This window comes from Rhinoderma darwinii, chromosome 8 (genome assembly GCF_050947455.1).
Source record: "Rhinoderma darwinii isolate aRhiDar2 chromosome 8, aRhiDar2.hap1, whole genome shotgun sequence".
Lineage (NCBI taxonomy): Eukaryota > Metazoa > Chordata > Amphibia > Anura > Rhinodermatidae > Rhinoderma > Rhinoderma darwinii.
Window position 1 is genome coordinate 101,356,981 of NC_134694.1, and position 25,182 is coordinate 101,382,162.

A 25,182-nucleotide genomic window follows, 5' to 3' on the forward strand; every position below is an offset into this window, starting at 1 on the left:
GGAGAGACTGCAACTACTGAACACCAGCTTAGGGGTGCTGAAAACAGGAGAGAGAGCGACTATTGGACACCAGCTTGCGGGGTGCACATAAGGAGAGAGAGTTACCAACTTTTGTTAACATTTTCTTTTGCATACCAGTTACTAGACTCCATCTTTGCGGCGTTGGACACCAGGAGAGAGCAGCGCTGCGTTGTGCGCTTGCCAAGTGTTCAGCAGCGACAAACACAATGAAGCACTGCTCTCTCTCTCCACCAAGTGTATAATGAAGCTCCACTCTCTCTACGTGTGTTCAGCGCCGCCAATTACACAACGGTGCTGGGCACCTGGAGAGGGAAGTATGCCAGCAAACCATGCCCCACGTACCGGCTGTGGCACTGGTGCCACAGGTTTCTGACCCTGGTCTACATAGTGCCTTTCAAAACAAAGTTTTTCCTGTTTTTCTGAGGCTTTATCAAAATTATGTAACATTTTGGTGCAAATACCGAACATAGCATCCCGGAACTAGAAGCCAAGATGGCAAATACCTCAACAGCCACTGTGGAAGTCCCTTTAGCACTAAGATATGTTGGAATGAAAAATGCCCAAACACTAAAGAAGATCAACATGCTAAAAGTAATTAATTTTGCATCGTTGAAAGTATCAGGTAATTTTCTTGCAAAGAAGGCAACAATAAAACAAACAGATGCCAAAATACACAAATAACCTAAAATAATATAGAAAGCAATGGCTGATTCCTTGTCACACTCAACTATGATTTTTGCCACTTCTGACTGTTTGTTATAATAGATGGAAGGGGGTGTTACAAATAACCACATAATACATATAAACACCTGAATTGTCGAACAAGTGAAGACAATGTATTTTGGCATTTTGGCCCCCACCCACTTCCTTAAGTTTTTCCCCGGTTTGGTGGCATTGAACGCTATCACCACAATCAATGTTTTAGCTAGAAGTGATGATACAGAGATAGCAAAAGTGATTCCAAAAATCGCTTGCCTTAAAAAACATGTTACTCTTTCCGGACGTTCAATAAAAATTAGACAACTGAGGCAGGAAAGAATGAGCGACAATAAAATGATGTAGCTGAGGTCCCGATTGTTGGCTTTGACTATTGGAGTATTTTGATTCTTAATAAATACCACAAGAACTACAGTAGAGAACGCAAAGAATAAGATAGCTATACAAGTCAAGACAACTCCAATTGGATCTTCATAAGACAAGAATGTTACTACTTTTTTTATGCACTTTGTCTTCTGCTCATTGGGCCATTCATTTTCAGGGCACTTGGTACACACATCCACGTCTGCAATAATAGAATATACAATTAATGGTTTTTATAAAATTCGCTTTCTGCTAGTACAATGACTTCAATTACATTGATTATTTATACACAATGGATTATGTGGCCAAGTCAATATTTATTAAGATGTAGACTGTCACCATACTATATAAATGTATAACATAACTGATGGTGACCCCACTGCCATCAGATAGTGGTCCCGTCTAACCTACTTTAAAGTTTTTTTCACCAAGTAGTGTAAAGTTATGTTATCACAAAAACTTACAAGGCCTTAAAGTTTTTATGTTTTTTAATCTTCCTCTCCAAGAATAACTTAAAAATCTGGTCTGTGTCTGTAGATGAGGCCCAACCCTCATAGTCTTACTTAAACAGATATGTAAATCTTGTGAGTTTTACCATATGATGACCCCATCCACACCTGCACCTGAAAAGACAGATTTTAGGTTCCCCTCGGTAGAAAGAAATATTGGTGAATCCTGTAATCTCAAGCTTGATAAGTATTTCTTTATATCAATGGCTAGGCAGTACATAACATTATGAACCATGATCTGAAGAAAACAGTTCGGAACCAACCCCCCCCCCAAGATCTTCCTATTTACATACTACAGGTCAGCAATGTTCTGGGGGTTGAAGTATTTCTGGGTGTTCAATCTATGTCCTCCAATTCTGATTATGTTCATATAAGATCTGCTTGCGAACCTATATCATGTGGGTATGAGGCTAAATTGGCTTGAGGTTTTGGGATCCTTCTATTTCTATTCATTATGAAAGAACTTGGCAACTACTTTCTACTGTTGGCTGGAGGACCAAATGCAAAAACAAACCTGTCTGGTTAGACATTTGTCCTTCTGGACAAGGAAGACAATCATAGCAGCAAACTGGCTGTCCTTCCCGGATAGATTTTCTGTTCCCCGGTTGACAGATATCACTGCACACAGATTGTGGTAGCTAGATTATAAAATTAGATAGTTGTAAAAATAATTATATTCATGTTGTCAATCTATACAACTGGAAAGCGTCTGACACTTTGTTTGAAACCATTAAAAATGGGTATTTGATTTACACAACCTCCTGTTACATTCCGTTATTAACACATGTTGAGCCAATAGTAATCTAGTGTTGTGTGGTACGTCTAGTGTTGTGTGGTACGTTTAGTGTTGTGTGGTACATCTAGTGTTGTGTGGTACATCTAGTGTTGTGTGGTACAGCTAGTGCTGTGTGGTACATCTAGTGTTGAGTGGTACGTCTAGTGTGTGGTACCTCTAGTGTTGTGTGGTACGTTTAGTGTTGTGTGGTACGTCTAGTGTTGTGTGGTACGTCTAGTGTTGTGTGGTACGTCTAGTGTTGTGTGGTACATCTAGTAGAAATCTTTGTAAAAGTATGTCCAGCACTCTCTAGCGAGAGAGTGCTGGACATACTTTTTTCAAAGATTTCTACCTTTTGCATCTGTTGCCGACACAGGAACTTTTCCACGTCTACAAGCATGAACAAAATTTCAGCGTGGTACAAGATACATCTGAGAGGAAGGTGAGCGGACCAATGTTTTTTTCTCCTTTCTAGTACATCTACTGTTGAGTGGTACATCTACTTTTGGGTGTTACATCTAGTGTTGAGTGGTACATCTAGTGTTGAGCGGTACATCTAGTGTTGAGCGGTACGTCTAGTGTTGAGCGGTACGTCTAGTGTTGAGCGGTACGTCTAGTGTTGAGCGGTACATCTAGTGTTGAGTTGTACCTCTAGTGTTTATTGGTATGTCTAGCGTTCAGTGGTACCTCTAGTGTTGAGTGGTGTGTCTAGTGCTGAGTGGTACCCCTAGTGTTGAGTGGTACCCCTAGTGTTGAGTGGTACCCCTAGTGTTGAGTGGTACCCCTAGTGTTGAGTGGTACCCCTAGTGTTGAGTGGTCATCTCTGTTCTCTGGTGGACTCAGGCTAACCAATGAAAACAATTGACAGCTGACTGAACGTCTCCCAGAATGCAGTAAACACAGGCAATTACTGTATAAGAACTCATCTAAAATGTTAGTATTGTCTTTCTGAGGATGTTGAGTAGCAAGAAGCAGAATTGTGATTGCTGCTCTCGGTACAAGATAATAAACGCAAAGTAACTCCACTTCTTTGCAGGTTATATCTATATACTGTATAAACTGTAAAATAAGGATCAAAGAAGTACAGTAGAAGTACACCTTATAGACTGAACACATTGATGTTAATTACCTTGGTGAATTTTTTTTCCCAAACTAGGGCTGATTTATTTAAAGTGATTTGTATCCCTGGTGGAGCATGAAAATCAAAACTTCCAACTCTTTGAGAATTTATGGTCCAATTTGGATAGTGAATAACATTATAAATATCATATCCAACAGATATTGCTCCATCACTAAAGAAAATTTCTTGTCCCACTGGGTTTGTGAAATTGACTTTTTTGAGAAATTTATGCAACTGTAAAAGATAAAAAGTTCCAAAAATTTATTTTTACAATATATTATTAAAAGATTAAATTCCACCAAAAATGGTCGGAATCTTAGTAATGTAACCTGCCTGTATTACATAGTCTACAATGTTAGTGTTTTGTATATACACAATGGATCACTGCATGGAATATATAATACCATCTGTGTAATAATGGCTGCTTGTTTTTTTAGTTGAAAGGGGTTGTCCCATTATGACAAACCATATCCATAAGCCCTAATAAGGCTCAGGGACCCTACAGATGTCATAGAGACACCCACTCTAGTAGCAGTTCGGAGAGTCACTGTAAAGGGCTCCCACTCTGGATGACTTCAGTGCAACCCTGTTTTACAGGTTCATCCATTCATATGCATGTAATACCACACGTGTAATAAGATTACTCGACAATAACAATTGGTCACCAGGAGTTTACGATGCCTGGGTTGTAATTTACAAAAGGGGTTGTCTACAGAGGCATAGCTATAGGGGGTACAAAGGCAGCAGTTCAACCCCAGCCATGGTGCTAGCGGAGGTTCAAAGGCCCCTCTACCACCAATATTACAAATGGCAAATGGTAGGTAGGGACCCAGGATTTTTCATTGCGTCCCAGAAGCTTCAAGTTACTCTTCTGGTTATATAGATGGACAACCTCCTTAAAGTGCCTGTCTATAGACCATGTGATTTCTCAAAAAATGGTATCCATTTACACAAGGCCATATGTTTCATAGAGACATCACCTGCAGTTTCTATGGAGTCTTTAGAGGGGGAACAAACTCAGGCCATGCACGGTCTCTCGTCAAGTATCAAAACTGTAGCAGACTAGAGGGGAAACTAACCTGACAGTAATGTGGCCCTGTTATTTAAAGTCCGAGAAGGGGAGCTGAACTAGCAACAGGTCCTCCAAGAAGTGTTGTGGCATTGACCACTATCAGGAGAAGGGGGGCCAAAGTCTTGCTTTCTACTGTTTTTAATTATGTATGTCCTTGAGTAAGTGCACAGTTTTTAGTTCTTACCTTCCAACCTTTTAAATCTTGAAATTTGAGTTTATTTTTATCAAGTAATCTTTCGCTCAGTGGTATCTCTTGATACATTTCATGCAAAGCATAAGCCACTGCGTATACAGAATTATATACAATGTAACTCATGCCAGTGAATCGGAGATTACAATGTGAGTACATTATTTGCCTTCCGCTCTCCACTCCTGTGCAGTTTCTTCTCCTTTGGTTGAATGGACACCGATTTTCACATAATTCATCCCACCATGTTGTAAATGTCTTTCCTGGTGGGAACCTACTTGGATTAACTTCTTTTATAAATTTAATGAATTCTGGGTTCTCATTTTTCTGCATAATGAATCTCAGAGAACCATTGACGCTGGTGTCATTCTCCAAGTTAAACATTCGAAAACTGGACTCCGCTGTATGAATCCACACTTTCCCAGGAATGCTGGTTACGTGGACATTTAACTCCAAGTAATATACATAATTTTTGGATCCGTAGACAAGTATGACATTTGCTGTTGATTTTTCAATAGTTTGCTCGATGTCTTTGATTCTTTCTGGACTAAAGTCATTAATGGAGGGTACAAGTTTAATAAATTCAATGCAGCCCCCGTTTTCCATTATCATGTTTTTAATTATCTTTATAGCATTTATACTGCTGTCATTATCTGGATATATAATACCAACCCACATCCAGCCAAAGTGCTTCAGTAAGGCTATTACTGCAGAATACAAAGTCTTTTCACTCGGCACTGTCCGGTAGAAGAATGGAAAATTAGCTTTATTACTCTGTAAAGGTTCTTGTGACATGAAACTAATCTGTAAAATAAACACATATATCACAGCAAGGCATGTACATACAGCAGACCGCTGTGGCATCTACGGAGACAGCTCCTTCTGTGTTGTGCGTACTAACACTGCACATACGGCACCATTTGCAGGTCACACAATATGTCTGTGAACCACTTTGCATTTTCTTGACTACCACATGGTTCTCTATCAGATCTGTGGGCTTTATTGTGATAATACCCATGGCCAGCAGCTTTGGGGGCAAATTTTTTTCGTCGTTAAGTGTGATAGACTCCTCCGATGGCAGATGGCAGGGAAAGAAGGGATCGGGCATGTTGGATTTAAAGATGTTTAAACATGGCCGGTCTTGTGTTGCCCGGCAGTGGCTTTTTCCCCCTCATTTCATCGAAATAAACATGCATGCATGTATATGGTGGTCAGGAGAAATAGCTGTTGGCCGATAGCTATCTCATGTGAATGGCCAGCTTAAGTTGCATCTTGACAAGAGGTAGGGAGTCAGGAATTGTTTAGTGAGTTAAAGATTAGATTTTAAACATAAGCCAAAAAATGTTTTTGTAGCTGTTGCAACAAAAATTAGGGGTGATGGGGAACTGGTCTAATTTGAAATATGTTACCTGCTGCTTCTTTGTAAAACGTTTCCACTAAATGTTCTCTAAGAGACTAATAACCTAACAAAAGACAACAAAAATGGGTGGCTTAAAGTTTTTTTCTTTTTACTTTTATTACCTCACAATTAGACAGGTCATAAAAGTATGATGGCGTTTATTAGGCTGTTGTTTTCTATACTTTTAAACGCTTCTGTGGAGAGTGGCTATGCAAGCTGGTCAACTCGCTGGTGGGAAAGGGGACTTACGGCCTTTCATTCAAAGTCCAGGGTCAGACTGCCACCTATCGTACTTTTATGATCTATCAAATTTACAGATCATAAAAGTTAGAAAAAAAAAGGTTGCTGTTGGACAACCCTTTTATTTCAGGAGGCAACTTTCATTCCCAATTATAGGGATTTTCCCACTTTCAACATTTACGATCGGTAGGGGTTCATTCAATATCAATACTAAGGTTCCCAGGTCCTTTTTCTTCAGAAGAGAGGTTCTTTCTTTTTCTCCCTTGTAATGAATGGTAGTCATGAAAAAATTTCAGTGTACAAAGACCAGATACTTACATGAGGACAGGTTGGTGGGGTGCAAATATTAAATTGTCAACCCACACATTTGAGTAAGTCATTCTGCAAATTCAGTTAACAGCCTTTAAAATGCAAGGCTCTTCTATGTATTTTCTTACCTGCGGGTATTTATAGATTCCAAATATATTGGCATATTGTATAGAGAAACTAGATGCCATTCCCTCAATGACAGCAGCAAGAACACCATATTTATCACAGTTGTAATTTGGATATTGTTTGGTATTTCCTGAGTATATGCGGACAGCCCCCTGTACTGTTCTGAAGAGATCGACATAAGAGTCATACACGTTGTAGCCCAGCGTCACATTAGCTAAAATATTGGGGTTACGATTAATTTCATCCACTGCGAACACCAAATTTAGGAAGTTATAGAAGTCTTCAAGGAGCATGCTGAAAATATCAAGCACCACAAGTGTCAATATATATTTAGTGATCAATGTACCTGCATCGAATGAGAACCATGAGATGGATATGTGAGTCTGCACTTGGACTTTGTCGGGTCTTCTGAGTTACAGGAATATCAGAGTTATACTAAAGGTGTTTTTTCTAATTTCAGAAACCCCCTTCAGTAACGTTTTGGTCTCATCAGACCATAGGACCTTTTCCAATTAAAGTATCTTCTGGCAAACTGTAGCCAAGATGCCAGACAACTATTGAAGTGATTGGGCAATATTTGGGTGCAAAGATTCTCCCATCTCAGTAGTTTGTAACTACTTCTAAGTTGTTAAAGGTCTTTGGAGGTCTTCCTCACTAATACCCTCCCATGATTTACGTGATTTACAGCTCTGACCTATTCTTTCCACTTTTGTATGACTGGGCATTTTATATTGCCGGCCTGTCCTTAGGATAGGTCATCAATAGAAAATTGTGGGGGGGCGACTCCCGTTACTCCTGTCAATTAGCTGACTGAACGGGCCGTGGCATTTGTCACTACAACCTCTTCAATGTTTACCAGACACAGCGCCAAACACACATCCGCAGCGGCTGTGCCTGGGATTGCAGCAGAGTCCCATTCACTTGAATGGAACCGGAACTGCAATCCCAGGCACAGCCGCTAAGGAAGTGTACGGTGCTGTACCTATAAACTGTGAAATAAGGCCACAGCGACGAACACCACAGCAACATCAATCAGCTGATTGGCTGGGGTGCCGCTAGTCTGTCCCTCATTGATCTGATATTGATGACTTATCCTAAGGATAGGTTGTTAATATAAAATGCCCGGAGAACCCCTCTGAGGGCCGGTTCACATCAGCACTGGCTTCAGTTCATCTGTTCCGTTCAACCTTTCCGTCAGAGGAACAGATGAACGGAAAGCCAAACGGAAGCTATCGCTTCCGTTTGCATTAGCATTGATTTTCAATGTTTTTTTTGTCTCTTTCAGTTCGTATCGTTTAGTATCAACCCCTAGGTTTTTGGTTTTTTTTCACGGAAACAATAGCGTAGTCGACTACGCTATTTTTTCTGTGTAAAAAAATAGAAACCTAGCGAAACAGAGGCAAACTGATACCTACTGAAAGTGAAAAAATAAGAAAAAGCCCTAACTGTGCTTCAAGGAAAATTTTACTGCATCCATCCCCTGACTGGTACTGGAACTTTTTAGTTACCTGGTCACTGAGTCATTTAAAATTGTTTTGCTGTTTTTGCCATGAAGTTAGTTAATGCTGATATATACTAAAATACATTTCGCAATTACTTCATGATTCATGTTGTACACATATAATGCATTGACATCTAGGGGTAAAATGCATGGTAGCAACTCGATGGCATTCTTGTATTAATCTCTATCTAAGCACAATCAGAAATCATTTTGCTTTAAAACAGTGACAAAAAAATCCTCACATTGTACCGTAATACAAACAAATGCTTTTATTTAGGAATTTAGTTTTACAAAGTTGACAAAACAGACTCATTCTCACCTTATCTTCCGTGGTTGAAGATGCGGAGGACTTGAAAAATTAAAAGCTTCCGTTTTATAGTAAATATGAATATCGAATAGCCCACCTATAATAACATCTCCGCTCATGTAGAAGGGTCTTTGTGGGTATGTTGTCCCCGGTCTGCAGCCAAACACTGTGGTCTGACAGGCACCTTCACAGATCAATAAAAGTGCTAATGTACTCCTAAGGATATTTTTCATACTGAAATTTTCTTTACAGAAAGGGATCAAATCTGGATTTTCCCGAGTACAATGTATTAGGTTATTGAGCAATGCAGCAGTGATGGATGATTTGGATTCTATTCATTTAAAAATGTTGCTCTTAAAAAATCTATGAGAAGCCCATGACACAAATGTTGTTTTTATAACATATCTTTGGTATATATGTTATGTCCTATGGGAAAACTGCCTGGTTATTGTGGAGCTGAAATTGTCACTTTCCAATAGAAATAATTATGATTTCAATGTTGTAATTATTAGTCAGCACAAAAAGGGCAGCTTTCCAGGGAATAAAGTGTAACATAGATTGCTAAATTTATACAACAAGTAAAAACAAACCGGCTTAGAACTAAAGGACCATCATTGCCATAATCGGCACTTTCAAGGTCGGTTGACACGTTACGTAAATACTGCAGATTTTCTGCAACCGAATTCGTTGTGGAAAATCCACAGCAAATACAATAGCAGCAAAGTAGATGAGATAAAACAAATCTCATCCACATGCTGCGTAAATACTGACTGTAAAAAAACGCTCAGAAATTGACCTGCAGTGTTTTTTCCGCAGCATGTCAATTGTATTTGCATAAACGCTGCTTATTTGTTGCGGTTTTTCCCCATCAAATTCAATAGGGAGGTAAAACCTGCAACAAATAGCAGTTGTTGCATTCTTTGCGACAGGTTTGCAGCGATTCCGCCGGAAAAAACGCAACTCAGAAAAAATATATCTTATACTTACCCAGGAGTCTGTGTTTCTTCCTCCAGGCCTACAGGGATGACGTTTCATACCGTGTGACCGCTGCAGCCAACCACAGGCTGTAGCAGTGGTCACATGGGATGTAACGTCATCCCAAGAGGCCGGCCTGGATGACGTCAGAGGACCGGCTTCATGAGGTGACTTAAAAAGGTGACATTCAACTTAAGTGACTTTCCTAGCCTCTATACAATCTTCTACAGACCGTTGCTTCAGAATAGAGCTTGGTCAGGTCTTGGTGAGTGATTTTACCACCTCTATTAACTTTGTCTCTCTTGGTCTAGATGAATCTTACAATACTGGGCAGTTGGGCACCCAATGAGTAGTTACTTGGTGAAATCGCCCAAGGGCCTACGTAAACCTGGTGCAGGCCCTGCATCACACAAAGTCTGTCACCCTTCATCATCCTAGAATGACATAATCTACAGACCTGCAATTATCATCACCAGCAAGCACACCGTAGCATATTCAAATAATTTAGTTGAAATCTAATTGCAGTTTAGGTGAAGTATTATTGACAAATAAGTGTGTCTGCTGCTCTTCTATATTATGCAATAAAACAGGCAATACGTAACCAAATATTTTATAATAGGGGTAAAACAAAGTTCTACAATTTCTCCCATCCCTTACCTTTCTCCCATTCCTTGGTTGAACTTGATGGACATACGTCTTTTTTCAACCGTACTATGTATAATAAGCCCACTAGGATAGTATAATGAAGTAATGGTTTAATATAGAAATTTATCCCAATGTGTTTGTTCCTCCGAGCTGTGACCCGTAGTTCCCCTGTATTATACTCCAGTCCTCTTCCTGTGCCAGGACAGGATTGTCCCGGAAGAAGCTGTAAGGGCTAAACCCAGAGTCGGGCTGAGAGATGTGCTGCTTGTGTATTAAATTATATTCTTATATCTATTTTAATCCTGTGGGTATATTAAAAGCAAGTATCTGAAACGTGTACATCACAGTGCTGTGGTATTCTTCATCTATTCATAGCCACAGGTGATTTGTTTCACTCCAAATTAACAAAACTAGGTTAAAGTTCACAGTTATTGATGAGCAAATTTTGTAAAAGTTCCATTCCGACTCTGGCTATCTAGTTTGGTTTGCAATAAATAATTGACTGGCAAGTCACTACTAATAACATGTAATTAATAACATTAATAACTAATACTCTTTCACTATTTGTCATATACAATAAATAAGAAAAGACTGGGCATATGTCACGTACTCTCTGCCGGCGGCTCCTTCGGTCTCCAGGACATCAAGAGTTACTCGCCCGGGCATCGCCTGGCCTGGCAGGCTGAGGCAGTCTGCAGCCAATAGGAGCTCAGGAGCGTCAGGCCAATCAAAGCCTGGCTGATGTTATTGAGCTCCCGCCCTCTCCTTATTTAGTTCAGCCTGGGATTGTTGGCCTTTGTCTGTAATTAGAGTTTCCTTGCCTGGTGCTTTCCCTTGTTTCAGACTCCCCTGAGCGACTTGCTTTTTGACTTCTTGTGATCTGACTTCGGCTGGACTCCTGACCTTTCTTTGCCTTCTGACTTTTGTTTTTTCCGCACTCTCCCGGTTTGACCCTGCCTGCCTGACTCCGCCTTTTGCGCCAGGACTTGTCCGCGGCGCAATTGCCCTGCCTCTCCCTCCGTGTACTTCCCAGGTGACCCTTCGTTATTTCATACTGTGTCTCTATCTGTTTGTCAGTTTCACTTGTACCAGTATAGGGAACGCCGCCCAGTTGTGTGCCATCGTTTATGTCGGGTCGTACAAGTAGGTAGGGGCAGAGGTTTGGGAAGAACAGGGACCTCACTGTTTACTGTGTATTTTTTCATTACAGCATATCCTCTATATTTGTGCTGGTCATACTTTGCCGATACAAAAACTGGGCAATGCTCCTCTTGCTCCACAAAAGACATATCAGTATGTCGATGGGGGCAAGGTTGTGGGGCAGGAAGAGAGAGCACCAGGGATATGGGTAGGGGTGCAGTTGGCTATAGTGTAATCGTTTACAGCTCCTTTTACGCAGAGGGATGCCTTGGAGATAGTCGACTGGATTACTTGCTCCGGATGAAGCTGCTGGGTTGTTGTTTTTTTTTTACAGTACTGTTATGGTCACTTAACCTCTACTACTACTTACCTATAACATTGAACCTATCGATGCATTGACTATTACCTTGTATTTTTGTATGTCTGACAACCACCACCTTTTCTGTCTTTAATTGATTTTAAAAACAAATGTATGTCATTGTAAAAAGGGTATAGACTTCTCTAAAAAAAAATCTCTCCAGGTCACAATCACATATCCTATGGCCAAGTTATACAGTAAGGTCATTAATGGAGGGTACAAGCTTAATAAATTCAATGCACCCCCTATTTTACACTATCATGTTTTTAATTATTACTATCTGGATATATGATACCAACCCACATCCAGTCAAAGTGCTTCAGTAAGGCTGTTACTGCAAAATACAAAGTCTTTTCACTTGGCCCTCTCCAGTAGAAGGATGGCAAATTAAAGTGAACCTCCAATTATAAAACCACTTTCCATAAATCAATAGTACAAGCGAATATAAGAAACTTTGTTATTAAACTTTGTTATTTCTTATTACAGAAAAATGCCTCTTTCTCTACTTATCATACTCCTTTCCTTCCCCGCCTCCTTAAATATTCACTCCTAGAATCTGTAGAGCAGAGGAGATGGATTCTCAGCTTCAATGACAGACCAGGTAACAGCTGCCAATAGAAGTCTATGAAGAGGGTAGGGGGAGCAGGAGGAGAGAGCAGCTGCAGAGTGCGTTTTAACATGGGGAGGTGGGTTTAATAGGTCAGAGATTTGTTATTCTTGACCATCAATCACCTCCTTATACTTTTAATATTTTCACAGTGGCTGGTATTAATGGATACTATATTTTAATTTAGATCTATTAACCCCTACCCGCACCAGGACGTAACTGTCCGTCGTTGCGGGAAGTTACTTCCCGCACGAGGACGTACAGTTACTGAGTTAATCCCGGTGCACACTGTCGGCGACAGTGTGCACCGGGAACCAGGAGGTCAGCTGTCGCCGACAGCTGACACTCCCCTCTTGCCGGCCAGCGGTCCTTTGCCGCTGATTTCGGCGCATTAACCCCTTAAATTCGGCGATCGGGTGCAATCGCCGAATTTTAGGGGTTTCTAACATATCGGCAGACCCCCGTCCGAAATCGCGGGGTCTGCCGATAGTTAGTATGGCAAACGGAAGCCAAACAATGGCTTCCGGGTCTGCCATGGACAGAAGCCCATCAGGACCAACCTTCGGCTGGTCCTGATAGGCTTCCTGTCAGAGTGACAGAAAGTCACTGTGCCGTTCCCGATGCACACTGTCGGCGACAGTGTGCATCGGGAACTTGGAGATCAGCTGTCCCCGACAGCTGACACTCTCCAGTGTTGCCGATCAGCGGCTCATCGCCGCTGATTTCGGCAATTAACCCGTTACATGCGGGGCTCGATTGCGATCTCCGCATGTAGCGGGTTTGTAGCGCATCAGCAGCCCCCATGCAATCGTGGGGGCTTCTGATGCTTGTGATGGCACCGGGGGGCCAGACAACGGCCCCCAAGTCTGCCATGTATGTCAGCCTATGAGGATCAGCTTCTGCTGATCCTCGTAGACCAACTGTCAGAGTGACTGTGACGTTACACTGACAGTTGGAATACATTACACTACCTAGGTAGTGTAATGTATTCTAGCAGCGATCAGAGGTGCAGGTAAAAAAAAGAAAGTGTAAAAAGTAAAAGAAAAGTTAATAAAAATGTTTTATAAAAGTGTAAAAATAAAAGGTTAAAAAATGAAAACGTTAAAAAAAAAGTACACATATTTGGTATCGCCGCGTTCGTAACGACCCAATCTATGAAACTATAATGTTAATTTTTCCGCACGGTGAACGCCGCAAACAAAATAAACGGAAAACTGTCAGCATCGCTATTTTTTGGTCACCACCCCTCCCAAGTTATAGAATAAAAAGTGATCAAAAAGTCGCATTTACCCCAAAATGGTACCAATAAAAACTACAACCCGTCCCGCAAAAAACAAGACCTCCCACAGCTTTTTTGACGAAAAAATAAAAAAGGTTACGGCTCAGAATAGCGTGTCCCAGAAAATAAATTATTTTATAGAAACTTAATTTTATTGTGCAAACGCTGCAAAACGTAAAAAAAACTATACACATATGGTATCGGCGTAATCGTACCGACCGGCAGAATAAATTAAAACGTAATTTATTGCGCACGGTGAACGCTGTAATAAATAAAGAATTTAAAGCGCCAAAATCGCTGTTTTTTGGTTACCCTAGCTCTAAAAAAGATCCTGAGGGGCCAAAATGCTCACTATACCACTAGAAAAATTCCTTGAGGGGTGTAGATTCCAAAATGGGGTCACTTTTGGCGGGTTTCCACTGTTTTGGTCCCTCCGGGGCGTTACAAACCCGACATGGCACTGAAAACCAATCCAGCAAAATTTGCACTCCAAAATCCAAAAGGCGCTCCCTTCCTTCTGAGCCCTGCTGTGGGTCCAAACATCAGTTTACGACCATATATGGGGTATTGCCGTAATCGGGAGAAATTGCTTTACAAATTTTGGGGTGCTTTTTCTCCTTTATTCCTTGTAAAAATGAAAAAATTCTATGTTTCCACAGAAAAATAGGTGATTTTCATCTTCACAGACTAATTCCACTAAATTCTGCAAAAAAACTGTGCGGTCAATATGCTATCTATACCCCTAGAAAAATGCCTTGAGGGGTGTAGTTTCCAAAATGGGGTCACTTTGGAGGGGTTTCGGCTGTTTAGGTACCACAAGACCGCCTCAAACCTGACATGGTGCCTAAAATATATTCCTAAAAAAAGGAGGCCCCGAAATCCGCTAGCTGCTGAGGCCTGTGTTTCAGTCCATTAGGACACTAGGGCCACATGTTGGATATTTCTAAAATCTGCAGAATCTGGGCAATAAATATTGAGTTGCGTTTCCCTGGTAGAACCTTCTGTGTTACAGATTTTTTTTTATTACAAATGAATTTCGGCAAAAAAAATGAAATTTGTAAATTTCACCTCTACTTTGCCTTAATTCCTGTGAAACGCCTAAAGGGTTAAAATATTTTCTGAATGTGGTTTTGAATACCTTGAGGGGTGCAGTTTTCAAAATGGGGTGATTTATGGGGACTTTCTAATATATAAGGCCCTCAAAGCCACTTCAGAACTGAACTGGTCCCTGAAAAAATAGCCTTTTGAAATTTTATTGAAAATATGAGAAATTGCTGCTAAAGTTCTAAGCCTCGTAAAGTCCTAGAAAAATAAAAGTACATGAAAAAAAATGATGCAAACATAAAGTAGACATATAGGGGATGTTAATTAGTAACTATTTTGTGTGGTATTACTATCTGTTTCACAAGCAAATACATTTAAATTTAGAAAAATGCTAATTTTTGCTAAAATTTGAAGTTTTTCACAAATAAATATTGAATTTATCGACCAAATTTTTTCACTAACATAAAGTACAATATGTCACGAGAAAACAATCTCAGAATCGCTTGGATAGGTAAAAGCATTCCGGAGTTATTACCACATAAAGTGACACATGTCAGATTTGAAAAAATAGGCTGTGTCCACAAGGCCAAAACAGGCTGCGTCCCAAAGGGGTTAAATATTACATTACATGTTTTGTATATCTAATACAAATATATTATTTAGATAAACAAAATAAAAAACTTGTTGGCCTCTAGATGGTATATTTGTTAAAAATGTTGCTCCTAAAAAATATCTGAGATGCAGGTAACACAATTTTTTTTTATAACATGTAATTGGTATATATTTTAAGTCCCTATGGGAAAACTGCCTGGTTATTGTGGAGCTGAAATTGTCACCTTCCAATAAAAACAATTATGATTTGAATGTAGTAATTATAACTTAGCACGAAAGGGCAGCTTTCCAGGGAATAAAGTGTAACATAGATTGCGAACTTTATGCAAACATACCTGCTGAAAAAAATGACTATCATTCCCATAATCAGCACTTTGAATATGTTTAACCCCTTAACAACAAGCGACGGATATATCTGTCACGAGCAGTTGCTAGTTCCCGCATCGTGGTGGATATATCAGTCATTCTGATCTCGTGGATACTGCCACTGTACCCTCGAGGTCAGCGGCAAGAGCCTGGGTGTTATATACAGCCATGGTCCTCTTGCAACTGCTGGGATCAGAGATAAATCTGATAAAATAGGACGGCATGTGAAATATAAGCGTATCTCTGACCCAGAACTCATATTATTGGAATAGAAGAATTTTTATCAGAATTTTATATTCCTCCAGATCTAATGGAATCCTGGCTTTGTTAGAAAAAAACTTTTGATAAAATAAATTTTCGCACTCTAAATACGGATCACTTGGATATTTTGGCTGCACCGATGCAATTATCGGAATTAGAAAAATGGCCTAAAATTTTTTTCTAATAATAAGTCTTCCAGGTTCAGACGGGATCCCCTATGAGGTGTAAGTATCCATGTAAGGGACCCTGCTCCCAAATCTACTTGCTTTTGAACAGAGGCACTTATTACCCGGATTTTAAAACCGGGGAGGGAGCCTGCACTGGTTGACTCATATCGACCTATATCTTTGATTAATTGTGACGCAAAATTGTTGGCAAAGATGTTGGCTGATTGGCCCTCTTTGGTAATCATTAATCATTAATCAACGAAAATCAGACTGACTTTATGCCAGAGAAAAATACTTTGAGTAATCTCGACAGATTATTTTCTAATCTCCAGAATTTGGGGAGGGAGATGATCCCCACTCGATACTGTCTGTCTAATGGATTAAGATCTTATATTTTCAACCAAAGTCTAGAGTAAGAATAAATGGTGGAATCTAGAACCGCTGGCAATTCTAATTAGAAAAGAGGAGAGAATAAAAGGTTTCAGATATGCATCAAGGGAAGAGAGGATCTCCCTATATGCAGATGATATCTTACTATTTATTAGCAAAACAAATACCTCTATTAGGGTGTTATTCGAACTTATAGAAGTGTACGGTCCTTCTCTGGTTCTGGAATAAATCAGACAAAATCGGTTCTGATGCCTATTACCAAAGGTCTAGATGAAAATAGACTAGGATTGCGTATTCTGTCCCACGGGGAGAGTTTGGGTGTATGTATATCTAGGGAGGTCTCAAATTTTCCAACTTTAAATATTGATCCCGTTTTGTAGGATCAAAAAGAAAATAAAAATCTGGAAGAGACTCCCTTTTGGCATGGCAGACAGAACTTGCCTTAATAAAAATTATTTTACTTCCGCAAATTTTATGTCTAGCTAAATATTATTTTGTTTAAAGCATTAGATACGACTTCCGGTTCCGGCGCTGGGGATGCAGGACGCGAGTGACTGAGCTCCCGCTCCCTTCCAGCCTGTAAGCTCGCAATAGTCGCTACGGCGACGATAATCAGCGGGGAAGTCACCAGCCTTGCACACAGCAACATCATCGGTGGTGCCTGTATGGACAGGTACCTCCTCAGAAGCGCGCAGAAGCCAGCCATGGAGGAATCAGCCGCGGCCGTGGTAAAGGGAGGTAAGATGGCGGCGCTTCCCGCCACTGCGACCCTGCTATACACACAGGAAGATGAGCTGCAGCACCATCAGTCCCAGCTTTCAAGCCCGGCAGAGCATGTACTGTCCGCTCTTCCAGTAGCCATTGACTATGTAACCCTGGCCCGTGAAGTAGCCAAACAGATAGCGCCAGACCTGCAAAAGGCGCTGGAAAAAACGGTGCAAGATTCTCTAAACCGCGTGCATGCGGAGCTGGCACAAGTCGCTATCAGAGCTGATGAGTTAGAACAGCGTATGACGCTGTTGGAGGATGAAAATGAACGCCTGCAATCCAAACTCAAAGGGGTGCTGTCTGTTACTGCGCAGTTGGGAGACAAGGTGGAGGATCTGGAGAACCGCTCCAGGAGGAGCAACCTGCGACTGGTGGGGCTGAAAGAAGCGGTGATATCTGCTGATTTGCAGCGAGTGTGTGAGAGGACATTGCCGGAAGCCTTAGGTCTCCCCCGTCCCTGCCGGGTGGAGAGGGCGCATAGAGTGGGGCCGGACCCCAGAAACCTCCCAGCAACAGCTGACCATAATTCACATCGTCCCAGACAAGTGATCTTCAAACTGTTGGATTACAATGACAAGGTGGCACTCATGAAAGCTTTCCGCAGCAGATCGCGTCCTTTGGAAATACTGGGCATGAAAGTGCTACTATTTGAGGATTTCTCGGCGGAGGTTGCAAAACGAAGGCGGGCTTTCAGCAAGATCTGCACCGCGCTGTTCCAAGCGAGAATACGCTTTAGCCTGCAGTACCCAGCCACCCTGCGGGTGTTTCAAGAGAACGGGCGGAACAAGGTTTTCACCACTCCACAGGAAGCGGAGGACGCACTTGCGGAGCTTTGTGGGAACAGATCACAGCAAGAGGAGCGTCACAGTCCAGTACATAGTCCGCAACGCAAGTCAAGAGAAGACAAAAGGCACCGGCTAAATAGGGAGCGTACCTGGGCAGAAGCCTTAATGCCCACACCTGGAAGATCCCGGGGGGGTCGAGCCGGAAATAGAGGGGACTCTCCGAAGCCGCAGAGGCGAACACGGGACCGCACCCGATCCACGTCTCCTGATTGACGGACGAAGTCCTTTTTGGCGCATTTTATTTAAGCTGTTGTGATGATGATTTTGTGGACGCTGTAGACCAATTGCAGATTCCGACCAGATACAGATAAGTTTACAGATAATCTGAAAGTTATTGAGGGGGATATTTTGCAGTCTTAAACAGCACTATGTACCGGTCAATAGTTGACCTATTGTTACAATGTTACAATGTTATCAAGGTTGAAGTATATGCATTCTGATATTTCCCTGCTTTTTCAATGCAAGATATTTGTGAGGGAGTTAGATCAGGATCTGAGATTGTCCCTGGTGGGCGGGATTGAACGGGAGTTATACAATGCCTCCCCCACGCAAGGGATTAGTGTTATCTGTTACAATGACAGACTGAGGGACATTGTGGTAGGAGATAGGGGGCACGGAGGTAGGGAAACCTTGAAGCGAAGCAAGGTTCATAGGGAAATGTGAGGATGCAATCCTAACGGACTCTAGGCTGTTAAAGTAATGATAAGGGAAGGTACATAAGGGTGCGCAGGTGACAAAGAGGTACTGAGGGGGCAAGGGCAGGTGTTACTTCCTCATGGAAGGAGCCATATAGGCAGGCTGGGGGGGAGGGGGAGGGAGGGGCGCGTTCTGGCATAACAGAAAAAAGTGAAGTCACATACACCAGTGGGTATTAAGGGAATGCTAACCCTTGCCGCAGGTGATTTTATGATTTTGTTAGGTAAGGGATGGTTGGCATTGTTGGTTCTGGCTTACAAGCCAGGGTTTGGTTATGATGTTAATGTTAATGTTTGTACATGGCTCTTGGGAAAAGACGGATCTGACTCCCTGGACTCCACACGACTTTTAGGCACTTTAGCTCATCTTAAACACGGTCCAATAACATGAAAATAGTTTCTTGGAACGTTAAAGGGCTGAGATCCCCACAGAAACGGACCAAACTTTTAAGGCACATGAAACGATTGCATCCTGATGTGGCCCTATTGCAGGAAACTCACCTAACCGAGCCGGAGTTTAAGTATTTGCAAAAGTTCTGGGTGGGTCAGGTTTTTGGCTCGTCGGCAAGGGAGGGTAAGGCGGGAGTTATAATTCTGGTACATAAAAACTTTGCGTTTACGCTGGTGTCCCAGGAACGGGATGACGAGGGCCGTTGGATCCATCTAGTGATGGAGCATGCAGGGGAAACCATCAGTATTTATAATGTGTATGGCCCAAATACGGTTAACACTGGTTTTTTCGGTCACTTGGAAACCCAACTCCAGCAGGATCGCACTAGGTTTTTGATTTTAGGGGGAGACCTTAACACTGTAAGGTCTTCAAAGGAGGATAGGAGCGCAGGGACTAGTTCGCAGAGAAATAGAGATAAGATCTTGCCCGACTTTTTAAGACACACGGCCCTAATAGATGCGTGGAGGAGTCTACACCCAGATGCGCGGGAATATACACATTTCTCTCATGTTCATCAGTCATGGTCGCGTATTGATTATTTGTTAGTTAGTGACGCAATGTCGCGACGTTTACGTGAAGCGACAATTGAAGATTTAGTTATTTCGGACCATGCTCCGGTTACCATTACATTGGCTGACACAGTAGCTAGAGGAACGGATTTTATCTGGAGGTTTCCCGCTTTTCTTGCAAAGGATGAGGGCTTTACACAGAAGCTTAAGGGGTGGTGGATGGAATTCGATGGGGATAATGTAGCGCATCGCTCGGAACCGTCATTGTATTGGCGTACAGCCAAGGCGGTAATAAGAGGGAAAATCATGCAGTATATGTCTAATCTTAAACGTAGGACGACCGAAGGATACAAGGCAGCGAGCGACAGATTACGGCGTGCGTACACAGCATTCCTACATTCGCCATCAATGCTATTGGGGGAGGAATGGAAGGAAACCAAGCGACAGTTTGATCAATGGTTAGACAAAAGAGAGAGTATTTACCGGTCCCAATTTGATGCTGATTTAATGCGTTTCGGCAATAAGGCGGGCAAATTATTAGCGCGGTTAGCAAAGGGGAGGTATGCACCGTCACACATTTCAACACTTAAAGAATCAAACGGAACTCCTACCTCGGACCCAAAAAAAATCAATACCATATTAAGTAAATATTACCAAGCCCTTTACTCAGAAACACCCATAGATCTCCAAAAAGGGAGGGCATTTTTGGAGAAGGTGAAGTTGCCAGGGCTTACCCAGGAGCAGAATGGTCATTTGAGCGCGGAGATTACACTAGAGGAAGTTTGGAGCGCCATTAAAACATTATCTAACGGAAAGGCCCCGGGTCCGGATGGATTCACAGGGGAGTTTTTCAAATCTCTGAGAGAAGAAATCAGCCCTACCTTGGTGGCATATTATAATACTTTACTAGGAACGGGAGCTCTACCAGCAGAGGCCAAGGTAGCGCATATAAAGGTGCTACCCAAGAAGGGGAAGAATCCTCTTGACCCGGGGTCGTACCGCCCCATCTCGCTGATAGATCAAGATCAGAAATTGCTCACAAAAATTTTGGCCAATCGACTGGCTATGTATCTACCCATACTGGTGGGAAAATCTCAGGTAGGCTTTGTAAAGGGCAGGGCTGCAGTGACAAATTTACGTAAGGTATTGACGGTGCTAGAAACAGTCAGGCACGATCCCCAGCCAGGTACCAGGCCGGCACTTCTAGCGCTAGACGCAGAGAAAGCCTTTGATAACATACAATGGGAATGGCTGGGGATGGTGCTAGACAAAATGAACATTCAGGGAGATTTCCGGGTCTTCCTGAAGGGAGTCTACAATAGCCCGCAAGCACGTGTTCACTCCTCGGGGTTCCTATCAGATCCCTTCCAATTACATAAAGGAACACGGCAGGGTTGCCCCTTGTCGCCCCTGCTATTCAATCTAGCACTGGAACCTATGGCCAGATTCTTGGAGGAATCGGATATGTTCAGAGGCATTCAAGTGGGATCTTGTGCAGTGAAATTAGCCCTGTTCGCTGATGATGTCATACTTTTTATGTCAAACCCTCAGGAGCATTTAGGGAAGGTTTTTCAATTTTTGAAGGAATTTGGGCAGTGCTCGGGATACAAAGTCAATATAGCTAAGAGCGAACTGCTGGAGTTGGGCAGGCCATTGCCAAAGACCTTTTGGCAATCCTTGGGTTGCGGGATATCACCGGTGGAACACTGCATTACCTATCTGGGTATCAAAATAGGGAGGGTACCAGACACTCTGTATGGCCTAAATTATCCCCCGTTAATTAAAAAAATACAAGCGGAACTCACTAGATGGGGCCAATTGCCGTTGTCCCTCTTGGGAAGATGTCATCTGATCAAGATGGTTAGTTTTCCTAGATTGCTATACCCCTTTCAAACGCTACCTCTCTTATTGAAGCATGTGGATGTCTCGAAATTGACGGCTTCATTCACTAAATTTATATGGGCAGGAAAAAGGCCGCGCATAGCACTCACCAAGTTCATGATGGGCAAACAAGAAGGGGGTGTGAACTTTCCGAATGTCAGGGGTTATAACGTGGTCTGTCTTATGCGTCATGTAGTAGATTGGCTTCATGAAACAAGTAATTATTCCAATTTAGATCTGGAAGGGGAGTATGCCTCACCTTGGAACCTGAAAGCTTTGTTACATTGTAGAATCGCTTCTCTTCCGTGCCGTCTCAAAACCTCCATTGTATTGAGAGATACAGTTCTAGCTTGGAAAGTGGTACGTAAGCAGTTTGGGTTACCCCACCTGTTATCGAAGTATATGCCGTTGAGCGGCCACCCGGAGTTTTTACCGGGAATGGACAAGGGGGACGGAATTGCCTCATGGGGGAGGGTAGGCATTGGTAGCGCAGGGGATCTCATGCATACAGAGGAAAAGAGGTGGTTAACTGGGGAGGAAATCACCGCTAAACTCAGACCCATAGTAGATAGAGTCAATTTTTTGCAAGTACTTCAGGTACGAACATTTTGTACCTCCAGGCTCAGGGATTTGAGTAAGGAAGCTACTACGCACACTCTGGATGAGGTCATAGGTCCAACAACTGGGCGGGCGACCATTTCAGGAATGTATAGAGCATTGAGAGAGGGTTTTGTTCGTCCGCAATTAAGGATTAGTTTTAAAAGCTGGGAACGGTGGACTCAGGATCCAGATATAGGAGAGACCATACTGGGGGGTTGGGAGACGGTACGGAAGAGTGTGATAAATGAGAGCTGGAGGGAAACCTATTTCAAGTTGATGCATGCAGCTATATATGGTTTTAATATCTTGCCCTCACAATCTTTCCCTGATCGCATTACAAGTTGTCCCAAGTGCAATACACCACTGACGAATTTGTGGCATGGAGTGTGGGGGTGTGTACACACGAAACGATTTTGGGGGGATGGTACAGAAATATATTAAGGACCATTGGAAAACGAATCTCCCAATGACGCCTCAAGCGCTACTATTCCATCAAGCGCGGCCGCCGGAGGAAGAGGGTGCTCGAGGAGTAAGATCACCTCCCGTGTTGGTGCACACGATTCTACTGGTAGCTTTGAGATGCCTCCTGAGTCACTGGTTAGAGGCAGACACGCCGGGGTTAGAAATGATTGTGTCACGGCTGAAACAGTTATTGGTTCTTGAGAGGGTGGAGGTGGAAAGGCGGAAGGAAACGGGAACCAAGAAGCTATTTGATAAGTGGCAAGTATTTATAGAAACGCAATGTACAACAGCCGAAATAGCGGAAATTGTTAGGCCTTTCCAGTACACAAAGTGGTACTGCACGCAGCTCTTGGCAGGCGGTTTAGGGAGGATGCAACTGTGAGCCAGCTGGGGGAGAAAGGATGAGTGGAAACTCATTGATGATCTAGGTGGTGTTGGAGTTGGGGGAGTCATGTTTGTTTGGTCCATCTGAAGATCGACAATTATGCCATGTTTCTATGTTGGTGTGTTTATATGTTATGTTGAATCTAAATCAAAAGTTAATCCCATGACAGTTGAGTGCTGCGCACTCATGATGTAACTCTTACGTTAAATGTTTGTAAGAAAATGTGAAAACTGACAATAAAAAGGATATTTAAAAAAAAAAAGCATTAGATACAATGTTCAACTATTTAATCTGGCAGGGTAAAAGGGTACGGGTTAAACTTAAAGAGGCTCTGTCACCAGATTATATTATATCTCCTACATAATCTGATCGGCGCTGGAATGTAGATAACAACAGTGGTTTTTATTTTGAAAAACGATCATTTTTGAGCAAGTTATGAGCAATTTTATTCTTTCACTGGACAATCACACTGTAACAATGGCCAGGCCAAAAAAAGGGCTTTATTTCTAAGCTATATGATCATTTGATGGTTAATAAATCACGAAAGGTATATATTAACTCACGTTCTAAAAGGATAGAAGATTTGGGGACTGTCTCAGATGAGGAACGAATACGAATTTATACAATTTCACATAAGGTTATTCTAAATGGGGCACATAAAATTACTCAATATTTGATCACATATCGCCTTTACTACTATAATTATTTTTTACACAAAATAGGTTATTCTGATTCCCGAAATTGCCCTAAATGTGATTCCCCTGATTCAAAATGGATACATTTAATATGGAGATATCCCAAGTTGGTCAGATATTGGATAGATGTAGCAAATTAAATTAATAGGATTTATGAAATAAATCTCTGTATGAATTAAAAAATATGTATATTAGGTGATCCGGATTAGCTTGGGCCTATTACTCCATCTTTGGGGATATTAAAACTTATGTTTGTTGCTAGAAAATTAATTGCCAGATTTTGGATGAGTAAGAAAGTCCCAACTATGAAATTATGGAAATCGGAAACCTCTAAGCTGATGTCCTATGAGTTCTATACCTATAAATATAGAGGGTGTTTGCAGAATTGTTTTGCTATTTGGGGAAAATGGATTGATACTGTTAAACCTTCTGAGATGCCTTTTTTATTTTCTTTAAAACTATAACGGGAGAAAGTCTTGAATATTGACATTTTTGTTTTCTGGTTTTCTTTTCTCCTGCGGTATGGAGGGAAGAGGGAGGTGGGTGGATTATGATATGTAATCTGTGATTTATATGCATTATAATAATTTTCTAAAAATAAAAGTTTGACCAAAAAAAAAAAAAAAGAAATATAAGAGTATAATTAAAAAGGGGGTTGTAAGAATGTAATGGAAAGTGAAAAACCGTAGAACAGTCCAGGAAATTGACTTTTTAGAACAAAAAATCTGGGTTCTCCATAGACAAAAGAAAATACTCTACATTAGGCTTAATTCACCTGTTTTTTTTTTTTCAAAAGAGCAACATAACTGGCCCAAATAATCATCTGTCCCGTTTGAAGCCATTCTGTAGAAAAATCGATCCATTGTAATTAGACTAGATCAGGAATGAGGAATAATTTATCGAAACCTAGGTATACCAATGCAAGCTAAAGTAATCTTGTGCATTAGTAGCCCAGACCATCGCATGTTGAACTTAACGATGATGTATTGTGACAGATCTGTTTTTACAGTAGTTTTTTTTCCGGTGCATAAAAAAATTGACAGAACTGATCCTTATTCATGCACTTTGCTATTTGGAAATCATGTAAATGAATTGTAACCACCAACAGGTTAGCTAAAGTATATAGGTCAGCTGAATATGCCGCCTTATGTAAGGGTGGCATATTACAGCTACAGGTCCGTGCTCCTAGTAGCCAAAACGATACACAAAAAGATTGTGCCGTTTAGCAAATAAAAGCGCTGAAAGAATACCCCAGACTCATAGTTATGAGTCTGCTGTAATTCATATGGGGAGCGCTCCCCCCACCCCTGTACTTAGTGAGTCAGAAGAGCATTGGCGACTTTTATGCACTATGCGCCCCAGGACTCGCCGACCCCGCTCTGTAACTTCACATGGTCTGCG

The 25,182-nt window shown here is 41.7% G+C and overlaps 1 protein-coding gene across 1 annotated transcript; it reads right to left on the reverse strand.

Moving 5' to 3' along the window:
- Positions 1–401: 401 nt before the first annotated feature.
- LOC142660004 (vomeronasal type-2 receptor 26-like) lies at positions 402–7,131 on the reverse strand. Its single transcript, XM_075836654.1, has 4 exons — positions 6,841–7,131; positions 4,762–5,568; positions 2,125–2,248; positions 402–1,303 (listed from the first exon to the last, which is right to left on the reverse strand). The coding sequence occupies exons 1-4, from the start codon at positions 7,129–7,131 to the stop codon at positions 402–404; spliced, it is 2,124 nt and encodes a 707-aa protein (XP_075692769.1).
- Between the last annotated feature and the right edge of the window lie 18,051 nt (positions 7,132–25,182).